This window comes from Danio rerio, chromosome 25 (genome assembly GCF_052040795.2).
Source record: "Danio rerio strain M-AB ecotype USA chromosome 25, GRCz13ab, whole genome shotgun sequence".
Lineage (NCBI taxonomy): Eukaryota > Metazoa > Chordata > Actinopteri > Cypriniformes > Danionidae > Danio > Danio rerio.
Window position 1 is genome coordinate 25,887,501 of NC_141045.1, and position 25,498 is coordinate 25,912,998.

At 37.8% G+C, this 25,498-nt stretch overlaps 1 protein-coding gene and 1 pseudogene across 5 annotated transcripts in view; both read left to right on the top strand.

Moving 5' to 3' along the window:
• Positions 1-25,498, top strand: part of b4galnt4a (beta-1,4-N-acetyl-galactosaminyltransferase 4a) — a 329,936-nt gene that overhangs the window by 294,597 nt on the left and 9,841 nt on the right. For all 4 annotated transcript variants that reach the window (XR_015526501.1, XR_015526502.1, XM_087312347.1 and 1 more), the window contains exons 9-15: positions 3,597-3,663; positions 12,280-12,423; positions 12,606-12,715; positions 13,676-13,776; positions 14,205-14,278; positions 21,005-22,256; positions 24,488-24,846. Coding sequence is in view for 2 of the 4 variants with exons in the window: in XM_087312347.1 (XP_087168473.1) it covers positions 3,597-3,663; positions 12,280-12,423; positions 12,606-12,715; positions 13,676-13,776; positions 14,205-14,278; positions 21,005-22,256; positions 24,488-24,846 (2,107 nt within the window). In the remaining 2 variants the exon portion in view is untranslated. The remainder of the gene's footprint in view (positions 1-3,596; positions 3,664-12,279; positions 12,424-12,605; positions 12,716-13,675; positions 13,777-14,204; positions 14,279-21,004; positions 22,257-24,487; positions 24,847-25,498) is intronic.
• Positions 1-25,498, top strand: part of LOC147837710 (uncharacterized) — a 633,655-nt pseudogene that overhangs the window by 66,388 nt on the left and 541,769 nt on the right. The window lies entirely within an intron of this gene.

The following is a 25,498-nucleotide window of genomic DNA, read 5'->3' on the forward strand; positions in this document are numbered from 1 at the left end:
ACAAGTATATTTATTTCCAGGGTCGTTAATATCAAAGTTGATATTTTAGTCGCACCATGGTGGTGTTTTGTAACATCTAATATTTCAAGAGTTCACACTTAGATACTGTTTGACAACTTGTTAGCAAGTTAGCAGGTTTGGCATGCTGTCCCGGGAGAGAACCCTGAGCTCAGAGATAGTTGAGCCCAGGGCTCCCGCCAGGTCCATAAAGCATGTGAGGGGAGTACGAGGTCAGGTGTTCTCGAGAGCTCCCCTCGGCAAAAGAGGAAAGGAGGAGAAGGGGTGGATGGGGGGTTTCTTCGGAAAACGAAGATAAGGGAGTAGATCTTAGCTAGGTTATTTATAGTGAGTTTGGATCGATCCGATTGGCTAGCCAATGAGTGTAGATGAGTGGCCAGCTGCAGTCAATCATATCACGTGCTCCTCTCGAAATTAGTTTGTGAAACTTCATTTACGAGGTGGGTCGTTAGCCCAACATTCAACCCCCACACAGGGCTGCATTTCCAAAAACCATTGTTAGCTAATTAAGGTTGCAAGTTCAGTCGTTAAATACATAGTTTGTTGATTTGGCGTTTCCCACAAACATTCAAAAACTGCATCGCAAACTTGTACTCTTGCAACTAAACCTCAAAAGCTATTGTTAGAAGCATAGTTCCTGGTTGTGTTCTATTCCCAGTTATCTTCTATATGCCCTATTTATTTAGAAGAGTCTAACATTTACACTTGGAATGATAAAAAACAAAAACTGTAATTTCTTTTATGTGTAATTTGCTTTTACATTTCAGTTTTAGAAATTTTCATTTGGACTTCATAAATTACCTACAACCATTACGATATGATTTATATATATGATATTAGAATACATGTAAGCTTAGTGAGTTTATATGGAATAGTCTCAATAATATTTGTAAAGGAAGCATTTATAGGTCCTATATGTGTCGTTTACATATATTTCAATTAATATGGAAAGCGAGTGCATGTTTTTTTACCAAAACTAATATTGGATTTTTAAATAAATGTGTGTGTGTGTGTGTGTGTGTGTGTGTGTGTGTGTGTGTGTGTGTGTGTGTGTGTGTGTGTGTGTGTGTGTGTGTGTGTGTGTGTGTGTGTGTGTGTGTGTGTGTGTGTGTGTGTGTGTGTGTGTAAAACAATATCATTTGCACAAAAGTTATGGGTTTTTTTCTCTAAAGAAGTTGTTACTCCTCCTCATTTAGAGTGTCATTATGGACATTTTACGCTATAACTAACGTGGTTCAAACGATGGATCTGCAACAAAGCAACTACGGTTTTGGGAAACACACGTCACTACATTGTTCTTTTCCCAAACAATGCATCATACTATGATAGTTTAGCCACGAGTTATGTCGTTGTTTTGTAAATGCACCCCTAGAGGACCAAGAACATACATGCATACACTACGAACAATTTAGCTTACCAAATTCACCTAGCGCATGTCTTTGGACTTGTGGGGGAAACCGGAAAAACACCCAGAGGAATCCCATGTGAACACGAGAAGAACATGCAAACTTCACACAGAAATACCAACTGACCCAGCTGGGGCTTGAACCAGCAACCGTCTTGCTGTGAGACAGCAGAGCTACCCACTGCACCCCCATGCCGCCCAAAAAAGAAACAAGTATAAAAAATAAAAAACAACAAAGAATTTAAATTATTTAAAACAGATTAAAATGTCTTGAGACAGGTTTAAAAGAAATCAAAAGGTAAGACATAGCAAGGGTGTTGTTCAGTGCTCATTCAGTAAAGGCAGGGCTAAACAGGTGAGTTTTAAGTCTTTATTTGAATGTGCCTAACAGTGAAGCACATATGATCATTTTTGATAGCTGATTATTTCCTTTGTTTGAGCAGGGCTCACAAAATCTGGTAGCCTGAAATCTCTGGGCTATTGTTGTTTTCAGTTGGGCTATCAAAATTTATATACACAGTGTGCCTGGTGGACTATTTAGATACCTGTGGAGTCTTCTGTTAGGTTTAAGTCGAAAACACAAGCCAATCAAATGCAGTCGTGAATTTGAGTCGTTCTCTAAACATAACCAATACTGTTTTCAAATGCAAAGTACTATAGAAAAGCGTGGACCACATGCTTCTACTGCAACCTCACACTGCTTTTATTAGTTTGGTTTTCCCTGGTTTCTGGAACCATCCTTCACCAGACTGTTGAGCCACCAATGGTGAGCCACCGATCAAACTTTGGAAAATGCCAACATGTAGCGATCATTTTGCACACATTTTATGCCATGTGTACCAGTGAGCAAATATTTGTTGGTTCTCAAAAATGTTACCCTGGGTTACCCTATGTGTTCCCGAAAAGTTGTTCTGCACCATGAGCCTTTATAACATGTTTGCTTTAACCAGCCTTAACCACAGCACTGCAATGTTCTGCCAGTTCCAGAAACTTACCATTTAAACTACTTTTGAACTACTAGCCATTGATCTGTGGCACAAAGGGGTTTTGATGTTTTGACAAACTTTAACTATATTTTTTCTAGAGACATTCTGTGTTAAGACATGTCACCTTGTACTGTACTTTCCCTTTTACTCTTTTGTTGCCAGACTTTTAACCAGTAGAATAAAGGCTTTTGACTGTCAGGTCTAATTTGCCACTTCATCTGGCTAAAACAACCACTTACAAAACATTTGATGCAAAAGTCCCAAGATTATGGTGGGAGAATGTTTTTTTTTTTTTAAATTGAGATTTATTTTCCAGGTACCACTCAAAACCGGATCTGGAACAAAAGAAAAGTTCCATGATGAACACTACAAGAAGCATTATCAGTAAAAATTTTTAATATGACATATTTAATTATGGCACAATATTTGACTTTGATGTTGCCATTTTTACATAAAAAATAACACAAGCAGGTTAAATTTAGGATAGGTTAATAAACTCTAAGCAGGGTCGAAGCAAGCTGAACTGGCGATCTAGGCAAAAGATGATTGCGCTGCCCTCAACCTGAAAGTGAAAATGGAACTGACCGGTTCGTCAAGTGAATAAGGTGGGTGGGGGGATGAATGTGTTGCATATAAAAGTGGGGACCGTTGGGGAGTGGGGGGTGTCGCGGACGTAAGTGAGGACCGGGGGTAGGGGGGGTGTCATGGCCACCGCCCTCACTGTTCTGCCACTCTAGGCCTCTATACATATCTAAAGATATTTTTCACCTAATCTAAAAGTTATGGGTCGTTACTTATAGACATGCAGCCATTTTGTCTTTTATACAGATGACAGTTTTTAAAGCTGAAACAACAGTTCATTAGTAAACCTTGACATTAATGTCATCAAACTTACCAAATCTTGCAATTGGTTCTTTTTCATATTACCTCACTGTGTTAAATTTGTATTATTATATTATATTATTATATTATTGTATTATATCCTAGTGGGTTGGTAGAATCTCATGAGCCCTGATTCCCAGAAATCACCAGAACTCCTTGAAATCAAGCAGAATTTGCCAGTCTGATATGCAATATTCAACATGCATCATGCAGCTCAAGAATGGTGTGTTTGCCAACCATGTTCTTGCCATATGAGGCTTAAGAACTATTTGCTCTCTAACTTTCTCTCTTTGTCTTCATTATAGTGGCGCCCTTTCCTGCCAGGACTCAAATATGAGGTCATCGATTCTGCCTACATCTCCTTGTACACAGGTAACCCCTCCCTCCTTTATCAAATCTGCCAATTTCCTAACTAACCGGTACTGACTGGCCATTAGAACTGTCAATTGCTTGAGTTGCTTGATGATTTGACGGTTTGAACTTCAGCCATTGATGTTATTCTTTGAGGTGCATGAAAGGTTCTTATGGGAACTCTTTATGAAACAGACAGTGTTTCGCAGAGTTGCCGAAGGAAGAAAGTGGCTTTTTCATGGTCATTGAGATTGATGACAGTTACTTCTTCTGCCGGAGGCTGTTTTCAGTCGCTGGTCTTTGTGTAGAGAATGGTACAGTATGTCCCGTTGGGCTTGAAACGACTAGATGTATTAGTTGCATTACACTTTAAAGTTATTTTCTGTGCCCTGAAGTTGTATGTGCAAAGACTTTTAATAGCGTCCTGCAGAGTTCACCACAAAATTGATGAGTTTAGTGGACGTAATTTGCTTTTAACGTTTTTTTTTTTTTTTTTTTTTTTGGTGTCAGCGCCCCGAGGTGAAGCAAAATTGAAAATGTGCTTAGAGCTGTTGTGACATAAAGAGAGGAAGGTCGTGCAGTGAAAAACAAGGTTATAAAGCCTCGGTCAGAACATACTTGCTCTCAAAGGGAATATCAGGCATGGAGCCTTAGCATTTGTAGCTGTTGCCATGGTGATGATGCTGACCTTCACAGATAGCCTTTTGGAAGAGTCTTCAATACACATGGCGTTTTGTAACACAGCCAAGCTTATCTGTTTTCATGCAATTCACTACACACACACACACACATACGAACGCACATATAGATTTTACATTCAAGTAGGAAAGAAGAATTACAAATGAGGCACCAATATTTTTATTTTTTTAAATAATTACATTTCTCCTCCTGAATTTTAGATGACATCTCAGCAAAGTTTTCTCAGCAAACTTTCCCAGATTTCTGCTATCAAAGCTTGAAGAAGCCATTAAATAACTTTACATTCATAACTTCATGAATCTATTCCAGCATCTCTGGCCAAAATTGAGGAAACACCCAGGACAAATGATGAGTTCAATACAATTTTTTAACAACAACAACAACAACAACAACAACAACAACAACAATAATAATAATAATAATAAATATACTCTATAAATTTAGTAACTAGATAATTTTGACTAAGGTATGTCTTTAAAAACTGAAAGAGTACTGCTAACGATACTAACTTTGCCATCTAAATAAACATAAACAAAAAGTACATTGATCACACACTTACCAAATCCATAGAGTCAGGAAAAGGAACCGCGTCTTTTTTAAAAGAAGACGAGTGGCAAATGCGGAGTTTACCACTACCAGATGTGAAAAGCTGTAAGTGTTAGCAGACCACTGTAATCCACACACTTTTGATGCTCATTAACAATCATAAAGTCCTTGTGCTGCTGGAATTAGGATGTTTGTTAAAGGTGCAGCTGTCGTGCAGTGAGGGGTTTGCGTCTTTAATAATCTACAACAGGTTCCGTTCAATAAACAGTAAGAATGATTAATAAACACATATCAAAACAGTCCCGTAAAAGTCACATCTCGTCTTCAGTTTTGGGCTTAGGCGGCTTTGCATGCACACTACAAGCATACTGCGCCAAGGCCCAACTGAACCGCGCTCTGGCACATCTCTTCCAACCTGGCCAGGGCCAGCCAACTGAACTGTGTCTGAGCCCGATTCAGAGCACTCACACTTCTCAAACGATTTTGGAAACAGGCCTGGGCGTGGTTTGGATAGCATAGTGTGAGTACGTCCTGAGAAAAGAAAACTGTTGGTCATTCAGTCTTTAACATCTTTAATACACTCAGTTATCTTAGACGTCTCATCAGGTTTGGTTGAAATATACAATTGAGTATCATCTGCATAGCAGTAAGGGCTGATGCCATGTCTTCTTATATTGTCTCCCAGGGGTAGCATGTACTGTATATTGTAAACAGCAAAGGACCTAATACTATAACACTAACACTATACTTTACTGGCCTGACTTGTGAAGGTCGTCCATTAATATTCACAAACTAGTAACAGTCAGCTAAGTATGACTTAAACCATTGTAGAGCCTGATCCTGGACACCTGTAGAATTTAAGTGATCTATGAGGATATTGTGGTCGATGGTGTCAAATGCAGCACTGAGATCAAGTAAAACTAATAGCGAGATGCACCCTTGGTCAGCAGCTAAGAGTAATTCATTGGTTATTTTCACTAATGCTTTTTCTGTACTGTTATGAGGCCTGAAACCTGAATAAAACACTTCAAAAGCATTGTTCATCTGCAGAAAAGAGCATAATTGGGGAGAAACTACTTTTTCTAGTATTTTAGACATAAATGGAATATTTGAAAATGGCCTATACTTAGCTAAGTTGATGGGGTCCAGTTGTGGTTTTTTAATAATAGGCTTAATAACAAGTAGCTTAAAAGGATTTGGAACATGGCCTAAAAATAGAGAAGAGTTGATGAGGTTAAGAAGAGGGTCTCCTTTTACAGGTAGCAAGTCTTTCAGTAATTTTGTTTGAATGGGTTCTAACATACATGTAGCTGATTTAGAACCATCTATAGATTTATCTAGCTTTTCCTGTTCTAATCTAGCTCTTCCTGTTCTATGAAATGAAAACCTTCATTGCGGCACATTTATAAATGCAACACTGACAACCCATGTGTCCAAACAATTCTTCTTCTTCTACTTGTTTTAACTATGGTTAACAACACAACATGGCGTCTTTTTGCCATCTGAACACTGTAACAAGTAAAAACAGTCTTTGAAGCTATATCATGCATATTAAGGAAGTTCCAACTTATTCACAATAGAGGGCGTTTGGTTCCAACCAAGTCTTACTCATGAATTAATGACGAAAACTCAAAGACGTCACTTTGTACCAGCTGGTACAGACATCCAGTCTCCATGCTGGAATTTACACAAGGATCTCATTGCCATGACGTAGCTTCAAGATTTCTTTTCAAACCAGAATAACGAATTTGCTGTAAATAATGCAAAACAACCAATTTTCACTTTTTTTTAGGGGGGGGGGGGGGTTCTGTCAACAGCTCAGAAAATGTGTTTTGGTGTTTTGTGACCCTTTGTTTCATCAGTTGAACATAATAGAAAAAATTCTGAAGAAAGCTAAAACCCTGTAACGATTGACCTCCATATTTGTTTTTCCTACCATTGAATTCAGTAGTGACAGGTTTTTTTTAGCTTTCTTCAAATAAGCTTATTTTGGGTTGAACAGAAAAAAAAGTTTGGAACTATCTGAGGGAGAGTATACAGTAACCTTTCATTCTTGGGTGAACTATTCCTTTAAATGTGCCTAGCCTTTGTTTTAGTTAGCTTTTTGATATCAGCTACCACCTGACAAATGTCTTAAAAGGAGACCCAGCTTAAATTGTCCAAAGCGTTGAAGATTTGCAACCCCAGAGTTAAGGGGTTAAAGTAAACATTGTGCACTAAAATGTTCTTCTTGGTTGTCAATGCTGTCTGGAAACTGTTAATGTAACGGTTTATTTGCTTTTTACACATTTAGTTCTTCAGAGTCGCTGCTGTTGGAAGCAAAGGGTTGTGGTAAATGTGTCTCCAGGCAACAGGGCTGGTGAAAGCCATCAGTTCTTCTGAAAGAGTTTTGCTTGAAAAGCTTTTATGAAAAACTCAGTCCCGACAAGGGTTTTCTTGCATCAAGTGTCAAATACTATGAAATGAACTCCCTTCAGACTCCCTTCTTGTGATTGTATTAAACAATATATAAGGTTTATTACATGCAGCATATAAAAAAGAAGAATACCATTTGTGTACAGTAGTTTGTCGTGATTACAACTCAGGGTTTGATATGATTAGTGTTTTATGTGGAATTAATAATCAAATAGATGTACTGTATGTTGTACAATAGAACCCAGGAGTCATTTTGATGTATAAAATAGAGTAACTAAAACATTTGGTGAGAAAGACAAGGGTTTATTGCACACTGAATTTGAAATTTGTCTGAATCACTGTCCGGTTAAAAAAAAAAATGTATTGGATTAAATTTTTCTGTTTTCCACAGTTTTTGACAGTTCATGGCTACCATACAAGCAGTATGAAAGCCGTCAATTGAGTCTTCAGCACAGATAACTTTATGACAAACAGTGCATAATGTAAATAAAAATGTAAATAATAAGTTTTTATTATGGAAAACTCAAATAAAAAAAGAAAGAAGTGATTTCTAAATTTACTTTGACTTGTATTTTATTGAAAAAAAAAGACGTTTAGGGACTGAAGTGATAAAGTATTTAAGTTGTGATTTTATAGTATTAAGTATTTAAGGTGTATTAAGTATTTAAGGTGTATTAAGTATTTAAGGTGTATTATGTATTAAGAATTTAAGGTGTTAGAATTTACTTATTTCCTTTTTTTTTCCATACTGTCCCAACTTTTTCTGATTTGGGGTTGTATGTTGTTGGCAAATATAAAATAATAATAATAATAAAAAATAGACAATGTGACAGTCATTGTAGCTTCATTACATTTTCTCCTGGCCTGTGTTGTATGCTTTTTTGTTTTGTCATATCAGTTTCTGTTCTCATGTTCTCTGATAACCAAAGAGTTGTATGTTGTAAGACTCAGGAGACATTTGGATGTATTAGGGAAAAGTAACTAAAACATTCTGCAAGGTATAGCGAGATACCACTGGGTATTGTCAGTGTGTCACATTTGCTTGTGAGAAATTTAAATTTTGAACACCTCTTATGCTTAAAAATAGCCCAGGGCCTGAATGGAAAAATCTTGTTTAGTACATAACCGGTAGTGTAATAATAAATATCCGAGTATGCTCCTTTTCGCTTGGGTTCTTGTTTGGATTCGACTGCTTGTTTCTTTGACCTTCATGTGAACCCCCTTTGAACATGGCACAGATTGTAAGCACTTCACAGTGTTCGTCTCATACACATTAAAGAGCAGTGTGTGTGACAACAGCCACTTCTGCTCTCTCTTGGGTTGCAAATGTACATCAAAGCCTGTCTCATCTGCATTGAGGGGCTCTGGTGGGCTTCGTCGTTTGAAGGGTGGAACTGTCATTTGTCACACAGGTGTCTCTTATAATAAGTGACCCACATATTAACAAGTTATTGAGCTTGTTTGTTATGGGGTGTTCATATTAAAGAGAGAGTCCACCCAAACATTATGAATCTATTATTTATACATGTCACAAACCTGTTTGAGTTTCTTTCTTTTGTTGAAACCAAAAGATATTTTGAAAAATGCTGAAAATCTGAAATCATTAACTTCCATAGTATTGGTTTTCCTACTGTGGAAGTCAATAATTACAAGTTTCTAACATTTTTCAGAACTTACGCCTGTTTCGCACCGCTAGAAGTGCTCAACGGCAGCTGCTGCACAGATAATTCTATCTCTGTCTATTCTGTTTAGTTACCTATATATCTATATATACACTTTAATTACTATTCATCTGCAACAAGGCCCGCGGCAACTTCCTCCAATGCTATTTCCTTAACCTGCAAGTGTTTATTTTACAAACTATAAAGATCCTAAAGAGCTGTATGCTTCCCAAGCTCTACGAGGAGTGTCGTTCTTGTCTGGTAACTAAAAAAAACTAATACTAGAGTTGTTTTAAATTTGGTTTTATAGTTCGGGCCTAAATAAATATTTGTGGCAGTTTTGAATAATTTGAGTTCATTTGATTGGCTATATAAAAATCAGTGGATATTATTGATGCATTTATTAGGTAAATTTGCTTTAAATCAATGTGTTTTGGTCATTATCAATGCACTTTATTTTAGCGTGAGCAGTGGAGCAAAAATAGTCACAGCACCGAAACTATCGTGGCATTGTTGCTTTAGAAATGCTTATGCCTTGCGCTGACGCGCTGCTTCTGCGTGCGGTATGAAAGCTTTAATCTGTTGACATGGACGTCGAAAAACACGTGCTGCTCACGCTGTGCTCATGCGCTGCTTGCAGTGTGAAACAGGCTTTACTTTGGGTTAAAAAAAGAAACCCACAATGGTTTGAAACCACTTGAATAGATCCTGAGTAAATGTTATTTTTGGGGTGACCTATCCCTTTAAGCTGTCAGGGGTTTTAAAGTGTTGGTGATGTTGTTGCTAGTGTATTGTCAGGATGTTGCTGGGGTGTTTTCCTTGGTTGTCTGGGCATTTGTAAAGCCCTTGGCACATAAAATTAACCACCAGCTAACACCAATATTGGACGTTGGTCAGTTTACTTTTTGCAAAGTTTCTCCTGTTTTTTGAAGTTAGCTGGACACTATCAGGAGCTTTGTGGCCAATTGTGCACATTGAATGCATTAAGTGCCATTGACGAGAGAGAGAATTGTGAGAATTTTCAGAGAATAAACGTAAAACTGATTAAAGTAATCACAGTCAAGACTACATGGTGGGAGTACTGGAGATAAACAGTTATTAGGGTGTCATTGGATGGTTGCCAGGATGTTTTGGGTAACTGCTAGGGCATTGTTGGGCAGTTGCTGTAAAAAACCCTGGAAACACTAATGGCCTGTTTCCACTGAGTGATACTTTACCGTGAGGCATGGTATGCTTTTATGGCCGTTTTCATGGTCAAAAGGTACCAAAAAGTGAACCATACCGCTTTCAAAAGGGTACCTAGCACAACAAAAGCGTTCCAAAAGGCGGAGCAAGACGTACAGCTGAACGCTGTTAGTTTTTAGAGATATGTCACTAGCTTGTGCACAAGCCAGGAAAATGAAAACAAAGGCAATGCAATTTTTAAATACACCGTCGAGACATTACACCGTAATAAAATATGCATATAATAACAAGCCATGGTCTACCTGAGTTCTAAGAAACCTTGTCGTCATCTTGATAAACAGCTGCAAAGCCAAGAAGAAAAGCAGAATCTACCTTGTGCCTGTTGCTGTTTATAAAGCGTGAGCGGTTTCACTTTCTCGAGAGAGCTCGGCGCACGTCTATATTTGAAATAACGAACATCTTGACCTGATGATAATAAGGTGCTTGTGATTATTGAAGTGCTTCCGACATCCGATCCTTTCAGAAACAGACAAACGCAAGAGTGACGCACAAAAAAACAAAGGTGAAGCCTGAAAAAACAAAGGAGCAAAGGATTCTTTCAGCAACCTAAAACAAACTGCCATGTTTAACTATTATTATCACCAGCTATGCTTATCAACCAAACCCAAGCATAAACTCCCACTTTCATCTTTTACTAACTGCCTTGCAGACATCAACTCCTGGTTCACCTCAAACTTCACATAGCTTTTCCATTCCCACTGATAATTCTGTCATTACCACCTCCCCTCAGGTTAAGAGTCTGGGGGTCATCTTGGACAGCACCCTTTCATTCACTGCACATGTTAATAATGTCACCCGATCCACTTATTTCCTCCTTCGAAATATAAATCCTTTACATTCTTCCCTCACACCTCATTCAGCTCCCATTCTTGTTCAGTCACATCCCGTTTAGATTACTGTAATTCCCTTCTGTTTGGCCTCCCTAAAACAACTCTTTATAAATTACAACTGGTACAAAATGCTATGGTATTATCACAAAAACTCCCTCTATGTCACATCACACCCATTCTCCAACAGCTTCACTGGCTCCCCATCTTTTTAAAATACTTCTTTTCACTTTTAAAGCCATCCACAATCTCACACCTCCATACCTTGCTAATCTTATTCATATCACCACACCTTCTTGAACGCTCAGGTCTACTTCTTCCATTCACCTCACTGTTCCCTCTGCCTGCCTTGTCACCATGGGGAGCAGATCCTTCAGCCACTCTGCTCCTTAGCTTTGGAATCCACTTCCTCCTGATCTTGGTAATTTAGACTCTTTTTCACAATTTCAATCCAAACTCAAAACACATCTGTTTAGAACAGCTTATTTACTTTAACCCGACTGCATTTTTAAAGTTTGTATTGTTTTGTTTTTGCTATTTCTATTATTTTTATTGTGTTTTTATTTGAACTGATTGTTCCAGCTGTCCTGTACGGTGACCTTGAGTATCATGAAAGTATCATGCGTGTTGTTTTTGAACTCAAATAAGGACTAAATGTATGTTGTGTGTAGTTTTTTTTGGAATTGGTAACATATCAGAGACTGTAATGGTCTGTATGTGTTCATATATGTTGCATTTTTTTATTTATTTATTTTATATAATTGCAGACATTACAGGCTATTTGGGTCATTGATCTACAGTTATAATCAAATTATGTTCATAGAAAGGTTAGTCATGAACATTTACAAAAGTATTCATGAGTATAAAGCATCTGTTTTGTGGGAAGTGCTTCTCATATGATATGTAAACAACCTGTACAGCTTTACTTTGACATTTCCTTGAGCCAGAATGACGTTGACTGAAACTTTCTGTCATACACCACACCCACCAAAAAGGTATCATTAATATCCTTTTGGCAGTGGGAAAATAATGTCATACCTCGAATAAAATACACATTTCAAAGCACTTGAGACCTTTAAGACAGCCTTTTTATTACATCATGACAGGCTTCTGCGGTGGTTGCTACTGTTTACTGTCCCATGTCAGAAACATTCCAGACAACACAGTCCTGTTCTTATGCCTGTTTATAAACAATGACTTCTCATCTTCATTTATCTTTCTCCATTTTTTTTTCTTTGTGAAAGATGAGAGCAGTTTGAAGATGAACCATGTGGATCACATTCCGCAGACGCTGGCCAGCCACAGTCGTGTTCCTGCAGAGACCCACATCCACAGCCAACACGGCGCCGATATGCTGCAACCGGACCCCCGCGACACCTTTTTCAACAGTGAGCCTCTATGTGTCTATTCAGATCCTCTTACTAGTCTCTTTTTATTTGACTCTTCTGTTTCTCTCTCTGTGTTGCTATTAATGTCTACTGATCCTTTTTGTGTTGTGCATTTGCTGTACACTAAATAATAAAAGTGATGGCACATGAATTAAATGTTTTTCTTTTTATACTCTCTGTAGTTCCCATGATTGACCCTGCTCATCTTGAAAATGTGCTGCCCGCCTGTCTCTACTCTCCAACATATGTTGTCAAAGACTTCCCTATTGCCCGCTATCAAGGACTACAATTTGTGAGTGTAACGCATGTATTTTTTGGCATATTGTTGAATCTAAGGCACGTTTGAGCAACAATTCTTGTGCACCTGTTATATTTTTGACTTGATGTTCAAATGAATTAAAATATCCAATGTGATCACTGCCCCCTTTTGGCTAACAATAGTAGTTGCAGAATAACGCAAAAACCTTCCACAGTGTAATCAAATGGCATAATCATTTTATATTGTATAGACTTTTAAACATACACTATCAGGTGGTAATTTATCCTATTTTATTTTGTTTTATTCATTTATTTGTTTGTATATATATATATATATATATATATATATATATATATATATATATATATATATATATATATATACAGTATATATATGTATATGTATATATATATATATATATATATATATATATATATATATATATATATATATATATATATATATATACATACACTTAAAGTCAAAATTATTAGCCCCCCTTTCAATTCTTTTTTTTTTCTTTTTTAAATATTTCCCAATTCATGATTAACAGAGCAAGGAAATTTTCACAGTATGTCTGATAATAATTTTCGTCTGGAGAAATTCTTATTTGTTTTATTTCGCCTATAATAAAAGCAGTTTTAAAGTTTTTAAACACCATTTTAAGGACAAAATTATTAGCCCCTTTAAACAATATTTTTTTCCCGATAGTCTACAGAACAACCCATCATTATACAATGACTTGCCTAATTACCCTATCTAGCCTAGTTAACCCAATCAACCTAGTGAAGTCTTTAAATGTCACTTTTAACTGTATAGTAGTGTCTTGAAAAATATTTAGTAACATTTTATTTACTGTCATCATGGTAAGGATAAAATAAATAAGTTATTATTACTTTTAAATCATTTAATAAGTTGAACTGATTAAAACACTGTTTTGTCCTGAAATTAGTACACTATAATGCTTGTATGTCTGTTTTTTTTTTTTCTTAGGTGTATCTTTCTTTTGTCTATCCCAATGATTTTACCCGCCTTACTCACATGGAAAAAGAAAATAAGTGCTTCTACAGAGAGTCACCCATCTATCTGGAGAAGTAAGCATGTGTATAGATTGTAATGCCATTAATTATGATTAATGAAATAAACTATAACATAACTATAACATTATATAGCATGTGTATATAATACTTTTTAGTAATACAATTTCTGAAAGCTATTTTAGATCTGTTGACACTTGCCAACGTAAAAAAGTTAGGATTTTATTTTTTAATACGTTTTAGCTACAGTAGCAGAAAGCTATTTCAGAGCTGAAATGTATTACATTTTGCTAAAATCATAAGATTACGTTACTTATTTAAATGTAATGTGCACAGACAAAAACATGGCATTTTATCAAGAAAATTCATTCTCATAAAATTCATCAAATTAAACTAAAATGAGCTAATAAATACAATTCTTTAAAACTCAGCATTTCTGCCTTTCATAAATTCCATCTGTCTCTCTCCTGATCCTTCTCTAACAGGTTTGGCTTCTATAAATATATGAAGATGGATGAAGAGGAAGATGACAGGCCGTTTTTCTTCCCTAATCCTGATGGTGAGTTTGTGTGTGTGTCTGATCAGTGATCCAGAAGAGGAATAACACTTCATTAGTGCATCGTTCCATCAAGAGCTTTGTTTGAACATGGCAGATATATTCATCAGGAGATAATGGCTTTGGGTTGGAATAAATGGAAAGGAATAGCTAGAATTGTGTTTAACTTCAAAGTGCATGGTCATAACAGCAATTAATTCAAAGGCGAAATAGATTACTGACAATAGATGAATTCAGACCAAAACAGAACTTGGTTAAATGATTCAATGCATAGTATCCTGTCTGATAATACAAATATCAACAACGTTAATGCAAAAAAGACACATTTTAATGTAAAAAAGAATATCATGTCCTTACAACAGCTGGAGGAGTTTAAGTATCTTGGGTTTTTGTTCACGAGTGAGTGAAGGATAGAGCATGAGAATAACAGGCGGATTGGTGCAGCGGCAGCAGTAATGCGGTCGATGTACCAGTTCATTGTGGTAAAGAAGGAGCTAAGCCAAAAGGCAAAGCTTTTAATTTACCGGTCTATTTACGATCCTACTCTCACCTTTGGTCATGAGCTTTGGGTCGTGACTGAAAGGAAAAGATCTTGGATACAAGCTGCTGAAATGGGTTTCCTTCACAGAGTGGCAGGGCGCACCCTTATAGATAGGGTGAGGAGCTCTGTCACCTGGGAGGAGCTCGGTGTAGAGCCGCTGCTCCTCCACATCTAGAGAAGTCAGCTGAGGTGGCTTGGATACTGTTTTAGATGCCTCCTTAACGCCTACCTAGGGAGGTGTTTCAGGCATCTCCCATCAGGAGGAGGCCTCGGGGAAGACCCAGGACACGCTGGAGAGACATTAGCCCCTTTCACACAGTGATACCGGTAAATATCCGGAAAATTCTTCGGAACGACTTTACCGGTATATTCAAAAAAGTGATGCTGACACAGGCGAGGACGTTACGGAATTTTTCCGGAAAAGAGCATTCACACATCCATCGCAAAATGCCGGTAAATTCTGACATCATTAACCAGAAATGACCTCTAAACGGCTGCGCTTGTGTTTGTAAACATTTGACTACATTACAAACTCTTCGGATGAATCAGTATTAAGTACAACTCTAATGAAAACATAGAGAAACACTTTCGCATGTCGAGATGTTCATGATATGTGTGTGTGCTGGCGCTATGGGCGCTCACGTACACACGCAGAGCTTGAAGGTAAACAAACAACAAGCATAAACAAGATTATCATAAACATTTTATCGATAATTATTTACACAGTTAGCATTAAGAAGGAACATATAAACGTTATCTGACTAACATCTAGCAGCTAAAGGTGTCTGGAAAAATATTCAAAGGCTTTTATTCTCATAAACCGCGCGCACGTGAATACGTCTGACTGTTCTGATTGGCTAAAGCAGGTGTCTCACGTCAGCACGTTCTAGACGTGTTCGCTCTCTTTCCCGCAATCTTCCTTCTGCATTTACACAGCGCAGCATTCCGGCAAATTACCGGTAATGTTACAACTTCTCTTTCCGGAAAATAGCCAGAACGAATTTACCGGTATTTTCAAAAAGGGCCTGTTCACACATACAACCTTTCCGGAAAATTGCCGGTAATTTTCCGGAAAGTTCTGTATGTGTGAAAGGGGCTTATGTCTCTCAGCTGGCCCGGGAACGCCTCGGAGGCCCCTGGAGGAGTTGGAGGAAGTGTCTGGGAAAAGGGAGGTCTGGAGTTTTCTCCTAAGACTGCTGCCCCCGCGACCTGGCTCCGGAAAAGCAGATGAAAATGAATGAGTAAATGAATATGTACATGCTTACATACATAGACTCACCTGCCACTTTATTGGGTACACCTTACTAGTACTAGGTTGGACCCCTTTTTGCCTTTAGAACTGCCTTAATCATATGTGGTATGGATTCAACAAGGTACTGGAAATATTCCTCAGAGATTTTGGTCCATAATGATATGATAGCATCTCGGCTGCACATCCATGATGCAAATCTCCTGTTCCACCACATCCCTGCTCTATTGGACTGAGGTCTGGTGACTGTGGAGGCCATTTGAGGACAGTGAACTTAATTTCATGTTCAAGATACAAGTCTGAGATGATTTGTGCTTAATGACATGGCGCGTCATCCTGCTGGAAGTAGCCATCAGAGTATGGGTAAACTGTGGTCATAAAGGGATGGACATAGTCAGCAACAATATTTAGGTAGGCTGCGGCATTGTGACGATGCTCAATTGGTACTAATGGGCCCAAAGTCTCCAAATTCTGACCCTACCATCTAAATGTTGCAGCAGACATTGAGACTCATTAGACCAGGCAGCGTTTTTCCAATCTTTTATTGTCCAATTTTGGTGAGCCTGCTCAAACTAGTCTGTCATTCTCCTCTGACCTCTGGCATTAACAAGGCAATTGTGCCCACAGAACTGCCACGTACTGGATATTTAATTCTCTGTAAACTCTAGAAATGGTTGTGCGTGAAAATTCCAGTAGATCAGCAGTTGCTGTTCACGTAAATCACATATCTTCCTCATTCTGATGTTCAGTTTGAACTACAGCAGATCGTCTGGACAAGGTCTACATGCCTAAATGCTTTGAGTTACTGCCATGTGATTGGCTAATTAGAAAGTTGTGAATGATTTTCATTTTAATGACGTAGGTGATGCTTAGGTACACAATGCAGTGTTGCTCTTTCTTTAAGACTATAACCAAGGTACATAAAAATAATAAACTTCAGTAGTGAGACAGTGTTTAACTACAAATATTTAACGCACTTTTCCAACCAATTGAAAAGAATGGCTCTGAAACAGATTCTTTTTAAGTTCAAATATTTGTAGAAATATTGTAAATAGGCCTGTAAATTGAATATTATCAAGAATAAAATATCATTCTGTTATCATTCAGAGGTTCTGTTGGACCTCCACTGCTGGAGTAACCCTCACACAGACATACACTCGAACATAAAAACATAGTATAGTAATCGATCATAAATACTATGTTTTGAATCTGTTCTATAGTGAAGTAATTGACTTCATTTGTAGTGGTCATTCTACAGATGTGGCTATAGTAGGATAAACACATTAAAGATATTTTGTAAGAATTTGATGGATGTTTTTAAAAATGTATCCCAGGCACGAATTTTAAGTAATGAATATATGTTGAACTGAAAGAAAAAAAATCGTATTAAAGCTTTTAAATGTAAAATGTATTTTTTGTAGCATTTCTAAATTAATTATGATGTTGTTATTAATATATAATATGTTTTGTCTGTATTGATCTTGCTATGAGTTTTATTTTGCCATGAATTTGCTGAAATAAACAGACAATATAAACACATGGCCCAATAATGTACTACAGTAAGTGTACAGTTTACTGTAGTAAAAAAACTGTATACAAACAGTATTATGTTACAGTTTATTAGTTCACTATAATGTTGTAAATATATTTTTGTTATACACTTACAGTTGAAGTCAGAATTATTAGGAAAGATTTTTTCAACACATTTCGAAACATAATAGTTTTAATAACTCGTTTCTAATAACTGTTTTTTTTTATCTTCTCCATGATGACAGTAAATATTTTTTACTAGATATTTTAAAAAAACTTCTAAACATCTTAAAGTGACATTTAAAGGCTTAACTAGGTCAATAAGGTTAAGGCAGGTTGGGGTAATTAGACAAGTTATTGTATAATAATGGTTTGTTCTGTAGACTATCAGACAAATATATATAGCTTAAAGGGGCTTTAAAATAGCTTTAGAAAAATTAAAACTGCTTATTCTAGGTGAAATAAAACAAATAAGATTTTCTTCGGAAGAAAAAAAATATTATTTGACATACTGTGAAAATTTCTTTGCTATGTTAAACATCAATTGAGAAATACCTAAAAAAGAAAAACAATACAAAGGAGGTTTAATAATTCAGATTTCAACTTTAGTACTATAACATGATTGAAAACACTATACTATAATGCACTGAAAAAAAAAAGAAAAAATACTTTGAACAAACCTAAAAAAATACTGTAATTTGTTACAGCTCAAATTAGTTTTGACTCGTTTGAAAATAATTTTAAAAAGTATTTTAATATTAATCAAAATATTTATTTTGGGAAAGCAAGGTGAAAAAATATGACTCAAAGGTAAAATATTGTTTTATAGATGATGAATTAATTGAATTACTTTGGTTAAACTTTGGTTTGGCTTAAAATCAAATTAAAAGTAAAGTAACCTATAATAAACTCACAGAAAAATATAGAAAAAACTGAAAGCACGTAAACAGTATCTCTTATTCATGTGGTGACATGAAAACTGCTGGTTTAAAGTAAAAATATTACTTTGGCCCTGTTTACACTGCCAATTTATTGAGACATTCCAATTTGTATGTCATTAAACTTGCTACAATGTGTTACTTCTCCGCGGTTTAATGATGTAGAAAGAAGAGCCTATGTGGAGATGCCAACGCAGTAAACAACAACATCAGAGGGAACATGGAGGAGGAAAGTGGTCAGTCATTACAATTTAATCCCACTAGACCAGAGATCTTTCTCGTACCCACAAATTCTTCTGAATGGTGAAGGACACCATATATAAACCATTTTAAAGTTGGGCGAACTTCGCATATTTTGCATGACTAAAAGCAAGACAATTTCTTCCATCGTGGCTAGTGTGGCGCAGATGCTTGAACCCGCCTTTACGCAAGCATGAAATCGTAAACTGGATAACAAGTGTGAACACATGAATCGGAAATGGGTCACAATTAAAAGAACCTGTACGGACAGGCAAACAAATCAGATATAGGCAACAAATTGGAATTGAGCGTCAAGACCTGACAGCGTAAACGGGGCCTTAAAGGGCCTTAGGGGTTTCACTTTTGTTTTTTATTTTCCTTTAAGGCAAACTGAATAAAACAAGTTAAAATCTGAAACAGTAATTTTTCACTTAACATAAAAAAATGTAGTTTAACACTGAAAAAATGCAGTGTTCCACGCAATTCATTCAGATTCTTTCAACACAAATCGATTAAGTTAACTTTTCAATGTTAAGTGGATCAAACATAAACTAAGTTGTCTCGAAAAATTTTATGAAGTGTGTTGTTTAAGCTTATTTTAATAAGTAGTTTGATCAAGCAGCAAAGTATTTTTTGGAGTGAATGAACACTGTACACTGTAAAAAGTGATTAGTTTCTTAAAGCGAGTAAACCAATTGCCTTAAAAGAAAAACGTTGACATTACAAAAATAGTGTAAGTAAACCCATTGTATGTTGGAACTGTTAAGTTGACTGTATTTTTATAATTTTGCTAATTTTACTTACTTTTTTCAAAGTCAACTAATCCCTAATACAGTGTCAGACTATTTTAGTGCATCTGTTTTTAAATAATTATTGTAATTATCACAATATTACATATTTGGTGCTTCATGAAATCTACAAAATCTACACTTATAGCCTGTATCAAATTTAGAAGACACACTTATAAGCAGGAGTCTGGAAGAGCAGATTTATTTTAATTACTGTCATTTTAGATACAGGAAAGCTGAAAATATATCCAAATATAATAAAGGTGTATTGGAAAATATTGATTTGTTGACATTTATTTCTAAAAAGTGCAACCCAGGCTCATTCTGAAAACGCAGTCCCGTGGACGTTTCTGGAGACCGTGAAATATGTCCCGGAGGTATGTATTTTTGCAGTTTTTGTTTTCGCGAATCCATGAGAGGTCGCTGTGTGCGATTTTCACATCTCAAAAGTCTCTCGCGAGTGCCATTTGCGCCTGCGCTGTTCTCGTGTATACCGACCAGAGGCTGCTGTCGAACGAAAATCTGTCTGACTGACTAACTGCGACCGGCCGATCGGCTGACACACCCTCTTCTTTCCCTAAACCCAACCAGTTTTACCAATTGACCAGCCCACCAGCTTGCTTCTCTAAACCCAACTAACAATTTACAAAAGCTGTCCAGAAAAAGAAAAGCCCTTGTCTGCTACTTTTTGGATTTTACCACATTCTCACCCTGTTATGAACTTGTTCGCTTTATTTTTTGGATTCTGTTGTCTTACCTGATTTCTGGGACCCCTCTTCCCCGAACTCGAACCCAGTCGTCATCATGTTCAGCTTCTCTCTGCATCTCAAGTCCGCTAATGTAAACAAAGAGCTAACTGGGCAAACTGGTTGCAGCGGGAAAGCCCTCCACACGGAGGTAAGCCGTTAGCCGGTAAGTGCGAAAAGGAACGGCATCACAACGCCCTGTACCGTTTGCTTAATAAATGAAATGCAGCCATACGTACCTCCAGCTACATAATTTGCAGTCTCCAGAAACGTCCACGGGACTCACGAGACTGTGTTTTCAGAATGAGGATGGGTTAAAAAAGCAAGCACAATTAGCATAATTATAAAAATTAAGTCAACTTAACAGTTCAAAGTTACAAACGATTTACTTACATTGTTTTTGTAAAGTCAGTTTGTTGCTTTTAAGGTAATTGGTTTACTCGTTTTAAGCAACTAATCACTATTTGCAGTGTAAAAAATGCAGTGTTACACACAATTTATTCATATTGTCACAACCGATTTAACAAATTTAAGTGGATTGAACAAAATAAATAAAGTTGTCCCAATGAAATCTTAATAATTGTGTTGTTTCATTTCCTTTTAAATAAGTAGTTTGAACAAGCAACAAAAAAACTGAGTGAAAGACACAGTAGTTTGAGTTTTTTAGTGTATTTACTTTGAAATTGTTCTATTTTAGATTTTCTCGAAGAAGAAGAGGGAGTGGATCCAGATGATGAAGCACAAGTTGTTGGTACCCAGTCAGCAAAGAAAACCATCCAACCTAGCCAGTCAACTCACACCTTAAGCCCTTCAGACAAACCTGTTCCCACAATGCTGGACAGAAAAGAAGTAGAACCAGGGAACCCAGCATTAAGAAGAGAGCAAAGGCGCTTTTTTGCCAGTGCAAGGCAGCCAGTAGTGGCTAAAGCTCAAGAGATGGAAAAAGACACTCCGGACCATCAAATTAATGTAGGGTCACCAAAAAGTGAGAGTGTGGTGAGGGGTCGTTCTCTTGCTTGGGTTCAAAGAGACCGTAGAGAGGGATGGTCGGAAGAACGTTCCCCCAAATTAAGTAGAACAGCTTTGCTGTTTCCACCAAAATCCTCATTGGTTGCCCTTAACAGTCGAGCTAAGCAAATCCTCAGCAACCCAAACCCATCACCAGCCAACAACCATGCTCACGACAACAACCGCAACCCTGGAAACATCCATGCCAACAAAGAACATAAGAAGGAAGACAACAAAATCTACGTCACAAGGCCTCGACCTGCTAGGGAGAAGCAAGGTCTTGTTTCGCGCCATCCCAGAGAGGTCTTCCCTGGTGTTTTCCTCTATCAAAATGGCAAAACAACAAAGTTAGTAAATCTCAGCGCCAAACCAAAACTTGGCAAAGGACCTTTACGGGCATCGCAGCTATTCGCACGATCTCCTTTGCAAGAATCCAAGGTGTTTCCAGCTAGCCCGAATTTCAGCAACCCAATACCCCCAAATAGAGCAGCAATCCCAAGCCATTTCGAGCGAAGGATAAGGGGCGTCTGGGAGAAACACCAGCATCCTTTGAGGCCTGTCACAACTCTACGCCCCACTCCTCAGTCCTCTAACTCCTCTGAGAATGTGCCGCCAACCGAGTCGGTTCGTGTCACTTCCTATATGCACACCTCACAGATTACAGAGTCCCAACAGCAGCGGCCGGACACAGACCTGGAGCCGGAGGAGGACGGAGGTTTATCAGAGTACAGCTATGAGGACGTGGAACCTCGGCCTGGATGGGCAGAGGAGGCCATAAATTGGCAGAGGACATTTTCTGTCAACAGCATGGATTTTGAATCGTTGCGCTCCGACTGGAATGATCTCCGCTGCAATGTGTCAGGAAACCTGCAGCTGTCTGAAAGTGAAGTGGTGGACGTGCTTGCACAGTACATGGAGAAACTTAACGAACGCAATGGAGGGTGAGGCTGAAACTGAATAAGTTTTCTAATAAGAAATACAAAGAATTATTGCAAATACTCCAGAAAGTGTGCGACGCGGTGGCGCAGTGAGTTGCACGATCGCCTCACAGCAAGAAGGTCGCTGGTTCGAGCCTCGGCTGGTCCAGTTGGCAATTCTGTGTGGAGTTTGCATGTTTTCCTCGTGTTCGAGTGGGTCTCCTCAGGGTGCTCCGGTTTCCCCCACAGTGCAAAGAAATGTAATATAGGTGAATTGGGCATGCTAAAATTGTCTGTAGTGTGTGTGTAAATGAGTGTATATGTACGTTTCTCAGTTATGGGTTGCAGCTGGAAGGGCATCCGCTGCATAAAACATATGCTGGATAAGTTGCCGGTTCATTCCGCTGTGGCGACCCCATATTAATAAAGGGACTAAGCCGAAAAGAAAATGAATGAAAGAATGAATGAACTGATTTTAAATCTGACTGCAACTGTATATGTGTTTATACTGTCAAGAATATGTCAAGAATACACCATTTTCAACTGCTTAATGTCTAACAAATGACAAATTAGCTATTTGCTAATGTTTCATGCTTGCTAATGAATCATAGTCTACAGGTTTTATGAAGTATTGCCTATGTTTTCAATCAAAAGCCGATTCACACGGGCCTTCAGCGTCAACTCTTAACTGAGTTTGTGTCTGAAGTTGGAGCTGACCCGATCTTCATAGAAGCGTCAGGTGTTTTACTTAAAGCGATCTGATCGGCTGACGCTTCCGTTGGCGCTTGAAAAGTTTCCCAACTTCTGCACCGAGCAACGCCACTGAAGCGGCGCAGACAGATCCACAAAGCAGTTCGTCAATGCCTGACGTCACCCATTCAAGTAAATGGGAAGCGTTGATGCTGACACCCCATTTGAATGAGGTGTAATACACTCAAAAAAATATTTAGACCTACAGTATGTATTCTGATTGCATATCAAATTTTCATCTATTAAAATTACATATTTTTAAAATAACTGAACTAATAAAGTTTATATAATTGATAATAGTTAGTTAAACATAAACAAAACAAATATAATTTATATTTATGTAATATCATCAACAAATCCAATGTGTTTAAATGCGTCTTATGAATTCATCTATTGTATGAAGCTGCATTAGTTTTGCCCCCGAATATTAAAGGGCACATAGTTTGCCCCTTTTTTAAGATTTAATATTAATATTATGGTTCTTCTGAGTGTGCCAGTTTAGGTTCAGTTCAAAACACAATTCAGATTTTTTTATTATAATGTGTCAAAAAGTGTCTTTTTGCAGGGCATGTACACAGCTCGCTGTTTTAGGGCTGTGTTGCTTCACATGAAAATTAGTTTCGACTTCCTGCCCAACTTTTCAAAGGGGCGGAGCCAAGAGCTTACCTGCTTTGTTTATGGCAACAGACAGGCAGACAGAGAGAAGCAACGTGTGAGAGGACCATTATTCAGCCGTACATGCAGACTCAGACACAGACCAAGCAGAGACTACTGTTAAGGATTCAATATTTATAATGTGCCAGAATGTGTCAGAGTGGTAGTCACAAAAACATTTGTGACTTTGTGTAGTTTTACAGTCGCTATGTAACCATGCATGCGTGATCCATATAGGGATGTAATGATTAACAGGTTTCACTATTAACCGTGCTTTAATTCGTCACAGTTAATCCTAAAGGCTTCTCAGCACTGTGTTTCTGCACGGAACAAAACTGCGGCAACTAAACTAAGCCAACTGTATGCTAGTTTAAAGTTCCAAGCTTGTACACCAAGACTAATAACCACGCACACAGGTTTAACTTTGACTGAGGCTATAACTAAGGCAAGTTTATTATTTCCAATGGAGGGACGTGCACACAAGGCAACGTGCTCATACTTTACAGCTGTACCTAGCTGAGATGACTGGGAGCTTCTGTGACCGCGGGAAATGCAAACAGCTGAAGTTTAAGGAAGACGCAATGCAAAGTACACAGGTTTGCAAACCCACCTAAAGTTACAAACAATGGCGCCAATGAGAGCGAACTGATTAAATTGAATAGTATTCAGATTTGTATTGATTCAAACAAATCAAACAGCATACATTTTGAAAAACTGGCAGATGAAATAAAATCAAAAGTTTACAAACAGTTAATGATCAACTTCATTGTGATTTTTTTATGCTAGTGATGCTATTGTTTTCCCATTTACATACTACAGCATTTAATCTTTCTAATCTTTCTTCCTTCAAGGATCTACACTCTCCTCCGCATCATAAATGTAGAAAAGCGCCGTGACTCTGCGCGGGGAAACCGCTACCTGGTTGAGCTGGAGTTAATGGAGAGAGGCCGGAAGATAGTCCGCCTTTCTGAGTACATCTACATGTTGTTGCACCGTGGACGGGCGGAAGACAGTCTGGAAAATGTTGAAGGGGTAACAGCATCGTCCCCCTCTTCTCCTGTTGCCAGCCCACCTGCTCAACCATCTCACACACCAACTCGTGGGGCCCGCGGCACCCCTCAGTGGGGCACAGTGTATGCAAAACCTCTGCTATGCCAGCCAGTGATGCTGAGGTGGAAAAAAGATGTCATGGTGCATTTTGTAGTGCCAGGTAAGTAATGTACTTTATGTCTATTGGATCCCAGAGTTTAAATGCTTTTACGGATGTTTATTTATAAAACAGCAAATCCAAATCACAATCCTGTTAGCACTGTCGCCTCACAGCAAGAAGGTCACTGGTTTGAGTTTCAGCTGGACCTATTGGCATTTCTGTGTGGAGTTTGCATGTTCTCTTTGTGTTAGCGTGGGTTTCCTCAGAGTTTATGGGTGTTTCCCAGTACTGGGTTGTGGCTGGAAGGGCATCCACTGCGTAAGATATATGCTGGAATAGTTGGTGGTTCATTCTGCTGTGGCGAACCCTGATATATAAGGGACTAAGTTGAAGGAAAATTATAGAATAAATTGAAAAAGTAAATAAAGAAGACAATGATAATAGAAATGGCTGATGCAAAACTGATGTTTTGACACATTGTCAAGATTCCTATGTGTAGATGATTTAAAACGTTTTGAAACATCCAAGTCACATGACTAAAACAATTCAAAAGGATTGGGTCCTTTCATAAGTGTTTTTTAAATGTACTATACCTGCTGAATCTACATTTTATTGACAGTAAAAACAAACAACCGCAAGAAGCCTACTGGACAGTCCGGCGAATGTAGTGCAACTTTCTTACAGGGGACCTAAGTTCGAATCCCGGCTTTTA